This window comes from Tympanuchus pallidicinctus, unplaced genomic scaffold (assembly GCF_026119805.1).
Source record: "Tympanuchus pallidicinctus isolate F22 unplaced genomic scaffold, pur_lepc_1.0 scaffold3, whole genome shotgun sequence".
Classification (NCBI taxonomy): domain Eukaryota; kingdom Metazoa; phylum Chordata; class Aves; order Galliformes; family Phasianidae; genus Tympanuchus; species Tympanuchus pallidicinctus.
In genome coordinates, this window is record NW_026294747.1 from 67,606,513 (window position 1) to 67,613,755 (window position 7,243).

General features: G+C 36.9%; 1 protein-coding gene across 1 annotated transcript in view; it reads left to right on the plus strand.

Annotated features, from left to right (window-relative positions):
* UBE3C (ubiquitin protein ligase E3C) overlaps positions 1-6,568 on the plus strand; it is a 66,254-nt gene extending 59,686 nt beyond the window's left edge. Inside the window, exons 21-23 of the mRNA XM_052695757.1 lie at positions 61-127; positions 706-836; positions 4,762-6,568. Coding sequence (XP_052551717.1) covers positions 61-127; positions 706-836; positions 4,762-4,932 — 369 coding nt within the window. The 3' untranslated portion in view covers positions 4,933-6,568. The remainder of the gene's footprint in view (positions 1-60; positions 128-705; positions 837-4,761) is intronic.
* Positions 6,569-7,243: the final 675 nt, after the last annotated feature.

Below are 7,243 nucleotides of genomic sequence, written 5' to 3' on the forward strand. Positions count from 1 at the left end.
AAACTGCAGATGTTGATTTTTTTGCATCTAATACAATTGTCTGGTTTCCTTCATTGTTAGGTTTTGATCTCTGGTGCCCAGGTTCCTATTAGTTTGGATGACCTTAAATCTTTCACAAATTATTCAGGTGTGTATGTTTTACTTAAGGTAATAAATAAATAAATAAAATCTGTTATGACTGATAAGGCATCAATTTGCTTCTTGTGCTATTTTTTTTTTTAAATAAGGATGTAGGGTCTGATTTAATCAATGCCGTGAGACAGATGTTCAGTTTATTTTTTGTGTGCTTACATTTGAGTAATTATAAATAAGTAGATGATGTATAATTCCTTTTCTGAATGAGTGTTAGTCAGAGATTGTGTCCGGTTGCCTGGAATATAAGTCTGCAAATGACTTGGTCATTTATTTCTCAGCCCAAAGAGAGAAGGTGTCTTCATTCTTCTCTGAATTTACCATCAATATAACTAAAACTGTTAGTTTACTTAGTAGTTAAGAAGCTGAAAGAGAGAGCAACAGTGGATATTCAATGAATGAGACAATAGAAATGCAGTAATCAAAGATATCTTTAAATGACAGGGTTAGCATTGTAAACCTTGTGGTGTTAAGATTTTCTGCAATGTTTTCAAAATTGTTGGTAGGTTTTCTGAAGAGTTTATTTCTTGCATAAAACTGTTTTATCTATAAATCATTTAAATCTCTTTATAGGTGGCTATGCAGCAGACCATCCTGTAATAAAAACATTCTGGAGAGTTGTAGAAAGGTTCACTGATGAGGAGAAACGCAAACTACTCAAGTTTGTAACAAGCTGCTCTCGGCCACCTCTCCTGGGGTTTAAGGTATACGTCATCCTGACTTCTTAGCCAGTTTCTCTGAGCATTAGAACTTTCAATACAAGCATTTCTGTAGATGTGCTGGGCAGCACTGGGCAGGAGTTAAGCCAATTACTCGTGTGGTGCTTGCCATTTGAGTTATCCTATGCTTTGTTCACGTGGGTTATCTAAGTCTTTTGTTAACATGGCTTTACCAACAAATATATATATATATTTCTGTGTGTGTATATATATATTTGTATATTACACATATACATGTATAAACTTCCACTTTTCTTAAAGTTAATGTACATTAAGATAGAACAGTTCAGTTTGAAGGGACCTTCAAGAGTGATTGAGTCCAACAGCTTCCCCTCCCTCAGAAGCTGTAGGGAGCATTGAGGTCACCTCTCAGCTTTCTTCCCTCCAGACTAGACAAACTAGGCTAGGGAATGTCTTGACATTCATAGCTTACACACATCACAACCTAGATTTGCATCATTGAAAAATTTGGAACTCTCACTGCCAGACTCAGAATAACATTTGCTAAGGCTAATTAAAGTTTAATAAGTTTAATAAATGTGATTGTTACAGACAAAAAAAAAAAATAATCATTAAAGCATGGTTGAAAATTGCTAAGTTCAAATCAGGTCACATAATAAATTGATGATACTTTTCAGTTCCAAACTATTGCAGTTTCCTGCTGTGCAGTATTTAATTATGCAAAAAATGGCGCCCTTGGCGTGACATTTCAATTTAGAACTTCATTTTTCCATTCTTAAAGCTAAAATAGAGGAATTCAATTAGCATTTTGAAAGGAACAGTAAAAATGCAGCATTTTAGCCATGAAATACTTTTTTTTTTTTTTAAGGCCTCCATTTGAACAATAATTTAGCTTAGAATCTCATTGACCTTCTGCCTTTGGAGCTGGGCTGGTTTTTTCAGTTTCTAATAATCAGACGTGTTCTACACTTCTTAGGCAAGCATTTGATCAAATGAATACTTTATTGCCAGGAGAAGCAGTGCTTTGGTAACAAATATCTTTCTCAGTAAGGTCTTTCTCGGAAGAAGGGAATCCTATTTATTGAAACAAAATGTTACATACAGAATTAAGGGACAGAAGTCTGTTCTTCAGAGCCATGGTTAATCATATCACAATTAACAGGATTTGACAAATTTGTATCACTACAGTTTTCTGTGATTGCACACCCCATTAACAGCTGGATGATTTTGTAATCACTATGAATAAACAGTGTAATTTCTGTAAATAGAGTTCTTCATTTGAAGAATATATATTACTGCTTGACCTAGAATTGTAGACTACACTAGCGTAAACACTTGTGTAATCTTACACATGAACAGGTCTACTCAAGTGATTAGTTCTGCTTGCCTTGAAATTAATAAATTTTAGGCTTAGTGAGAGATTAGTTCAGACAGAAATCCCTGTCTGGGATTTCAAGAAAGGCCTGAGTCGTGTAGTATCAGACAATTGAATTTAACAAAGAAAATAGTCACATATTTTGGTGGAAATAAATAAAACAAAGGCTTAATCTGCTTGAAAATTTTTTTGATGTAGCTGGAGTATGCCAACAGACTGATGTTCTGGAACATAGAAGGGGGATGTTTGATCATGGGTTGTTTATTTGTTTAGGAGTTTGGCTTTTGTTTGTTTAGATGTGAGAGAAAGGAACTAGCGTGGTAATACTTTCTATGTAGTCTGGTCACTCATTCATCCTTCTTCTCCTCAGAGCATCACTCTGAAATAAGTAAATGCTCATGTAATAGTTGTTAATAAAATTGGAATACTTTTAAACTCAACCACAAGAGTGTTGTAACTGGCATAGCACATCACTTCATTAGCTAGAGCAAAATCTCATTTGTCAGGATTTTGGTGTGTCCTGGAACATGTCTTCACTGCCTGGGAAGAAAAAAAAGTGTAATTCTGTCATGGTTTTATGGTTTTTGGTTTCAGTATTCCACATCATAACATCGTGTAGTGCACTGGGAGTTAAAGCGTTAATGCTCCAATTCCAGTACCTATCCCTATACATTATGGAAGCCATGGGATCTGGCCCTTCGGGGTGGGGTGGACTCTTACTGCCTTGCAGTGGGTGCTGAGGGTGCTTTCCTAGCCATTCCAAGCTTTTCAGGTTTGACTCGGTCTCAGGAACTCTCTCTCTCTCTCTCTCTCTTATCTTCTTTATTAGTCTCCATTTCAATTAGATTGTATTATATTGTGTTATCTTGCATTCTGATATCATAGTAAAATAAGTTTTCCTCCATAGATTGTTGCCTCTGTTTTTTTCTTCTTTCCTTGAGCCCAGCTCCCATCTCCCTGTCCCTTTTCCTTTTCCCTTCCCATTTTGTGGGGCCGGGGGGGGACCATGGTCCTACTGCCCCCCTGTCGTGGGCATAGATTGATCTAGTTAACTCTGTGGCAGTTTTTGGTGGGGAATGTGGGCATTAGCTGCTTCTTAGCTTTTAGAACTAATCTCTCTCTCTGCTCTTGGAAACATTAGGGAACATTATCACTAGTTCAGGTTTCTTTACTGGAAAACTTGACCTTGAAAGCCCAGGCATAGTGCCAGTATTCTGGGATATTTGTAAACTTTGAGCACTGCTTAGTCTGGGCAGTGCTTTTTCCTTTTTTTTGTCTCCTCGTCAGCTTCCATTCATTAGCCCCTTTTAGCAGCTACTAGCGATAAACTCACCCTTTATCATGGGGGTGCTGTGTAAGGAATTAAAAGCTATCATGTTCCTCGTGACTTATTGGCCAGTTATCAATGTCACGGTTACTTGTTGTGGAATTGTGTTGATATGTAACCAAATAAAGGCACTGATGGAGACACCTGCGTGGTACTTACATGCAGTGTGGTATGATTTGAATTTTGACATTTACATCCCAGATGGAATGGCTGATTTTACAAACAAGACTATGTTCAGACCAATCCACAGGCTTTCTTCTCTGTTTGTCACACAAATTTTTCAAATTTTGAGTTAATGCTCATTTTGGTGCGTGTGCTTTCAGTCTCCCTGAATGTATTCCAGTGCATTCATGATAAGGGGAAGGAGTCTCCTCCAAAACCAGAGAATGCTGACTGACAGGGAACATGGAGAGTTTAGGAAAGATCTTAGAAGCATGGGGGCCTGCAGTGTCACAGGATTTCATTCTTGAACACCTGTGGGATCCTGAGAAACTAAGACAGTATTTGAGTCAGGGGCAGTGTAGCTTACATAGATCTAAAGGAGGTAGAGCTTATCTGGGGCTTGTGCTTACCGTGCCCTATGTAATACTGTTCTGGAGAGAGAGAGGGGCCCTGTCACGGGCATAGATTGATCTAGTTGATCATGAGAAATTCACAGATGATAGGATGTCATTGTACAATGACAAATATGACAACATTCAAGCATGACAGAACATCCTTTTCCACTTAGCTCCATTCCTGTGAGTGGCCACTAGTTCCCTAAACCCAGCAGGCATTTCCGAAAACTTCAGTGTGATGGGAACACATCGTTTTCTTGTTCCTACAGAAGAATAGGATCCATATGCATTTGGCTTTGCAAGAAGAGTCTGAAGTTCTTGATCCTTTGTTTCTCTCACATACAGCTAGGATTTTCTGCATGCTGTTTTGTGATTTCCATTTCATTTCTCTGTTTTGTAATGTCACACATTTGCATGTGGACAATAACAAATTACCGTTTTTCCTTGGAACTAGATAAATGGCTTTGTGTTCTGCTAGTTATCTCAGCCCCATCAAAATTCAGTAGGGAGAGGCACTACCCAATTCAATAGAGCTTTTGGGGTCATTGGGAATGAAAGAAAATGCCATTTGAATATGTCGTTGTGACAGTCTTTAATCTAATGATTTATTTCCTAGAAAACTGTGGCAGCTGTTATGCTGTTATGTATTTATTTCTTGGTTTTTTTTTTTTTTATTCTTGCATTTTCCAGGAGTTATATCCTGCATTTTGCATTCACAATGGAGGATCTGATTTAGACAGGCTACCTACTGCAAGTACCTGCATGAACTTGCTGAAGCTTCCTGAGTTTTATGATGAAAATCTTATGCGGAGCAAGCTTCTGTATGCCATTGAATGTGCTGCTGGATTTGAACTAAGCTGAGTCAAGCTGATGCTTGTTTGGATGATCTGCAGAGGAATGAACCAGTGCCTACTCTATAAGCAGCACCTGTATCTACACAGTTTTGAAGGAATTCTGTGTAAATTTCTGCAGCTCTTATGTCTTATCAGATGCCCTCAAATAGGTTTCATTTTTAAACACAATCTGTTAGTTAGCTTTCATTTAATTAATATTAAATTGACACTGCTTGGTGATTCAAAATACCGAATGCTGTTTGCAGTGTGGTGGTTCTCTGTGTTCATGGGAAGAAAGAGCACATGTTTTAAAAAAAAAAAAAAAAAAAAAAAAAGTGACATCTCAGTGAAATTAACCAAAGATGAAGCTTTGGCTTTGTGCTGTTCAAACATAAGAGTCACAAACCGGCATTAAAGTTGTGTACCATGCAGCACATCGGGATGAGATGAGGCCAACATCCTGTGAGTAGTCTTTTAGATGAAAGTGAAGCAGATGTTTGCAGATATCCCACAACTGAGAGGATGAAAATGTTCATTACTGATATCCTAACAACTTCACTTACGCTGTAGAATTGTTTACAAACCATAGCTATTGCAAGTAAGACATAACTGATTTTGTTTGATACTACCTTCCCTTAAGATGGTAGGCACTGAGATAAAATGTTTATAATATTTTATTTGTGCTTTCTGAAATACCTTGAAGTCAGATTCGCATGCTTATTTTGAGTTCAACCTTTGGCTGTGTCATTATCACTTGAACACTGTCATAAACTGAAATGACTATCCACGTTTCCTCTGTTCTGTTTCTGTCTTTTGTGCCTGTACAGATTTTTTTAATGTATCAGCCTCCTGTTGCATACACAGTACATGAAAAGTAATCACTTCAGAAAAGTACACATGTAACAACTATTAAAATTATTTAAACCAAAGTTATCAGGCTTTCTTTTATATTTGAAGCCTGTGGTGTTCACATTCCTTACGCCTGTCATTTTTTTCCATCCTAAATACCCTATCTGTGCTCTGGTTGCTAGTCAAATTCATTATTTTTTGTGATTAGACAGCTTTCACATCCATTTGCCTGCAGTATTTCTGCTAAGAGAAGTAGGTGGAATATGCTGCTTTGTGTAACTTGATTTCTGGGAGTAACTTGGTTTCACATGGAAGGAAGTGATCCTCTGACCTACTTGTAACCTACTGTAGGGAACCTGCTTTAGTGGCAGGGTTGGACTGGGTGATCTGCAGAGGTCCCTTCCATCCCTATGGTTCTGTGATTCTGGTAGTAGGCACTGGGTGTTTTCATGGGAACTGCAGTCAGTTTGAAAAAGGAATTATAGCTGAAACTGTAAGATTAATAAGTGCATCCATCTGAACTTTAGTTTTATATTTTAAATCATCAAAATTTACAATCAGTTTTATATTCATCTCTTATGCAAAAAAAAAAAATAATAAAAAAAAAATTGCTGGTTACTGAAAACAGTTGAATTTCATATTTAAAAAGCAGTAACCAGCAATATCCTTTTAAATGTGGGGAAATGGAGTGGTTTTAAGATGTTTACTGGTAACCATATAAAAATGTATAATTTCTTAAGTTGGGTAAAAAATGGAGTGTTAAAATGCTGTTTGTAGTCTTGATGTACAGAAATAAAGTAATTGTTTTTCTTTTTGGTTTTGCTTTAGGCTTTTTATTTATATTAAATAATACATAACCAACCTATACATTATCCCAGAATTCTTTTCATGTATATTTTTTCTACGTAAATTATGAAACTTGTAAAGAAGTTGAATAAGAAATCGGTAATAGTGAAACTGCCTCCTCTTAACTGCAAAACATGAACGCTTCTTGAAAGCATTATTTATTTTATAACCTGATGCTTTACATATTTTGAAATTATTTTTCAAATTCATTCTTTTGGTAGTGTTGTATGTGTATTTTGTAAAAAAATAACAATAATAAAAAAGTAGTCCTATTCAAATACTGTGATGGAGTCACGCCGTGTAATGATGACTGGTATTGTGTGCTCTCAGCTTCTGTAAGAGGAGGCAGTGCGTGCCGTTCTGTCACTGCGAGTTCAACACGTGGGGTAGGCTGGATGAAGAAGTATTCAGACTGCAATAAGAGGGTAGGGCTTTCTGTTGGCAACAAGTTTTTCAGTTCTGACTGTCAACTGTTTACGATATAGACAAGATGAAGTGTGAAATCCTGTTTTTCGATGCTTTATTGCTGAGTATTTTAAGGGATAGGAGAGGAAAGGATGAGAAATAATGTGAGTGTAGTTAGTCATGTCCTGATGAGCTCAGTGGTTTAAATGATCTCTTGTAGCTCTCACATGGCAAGAATT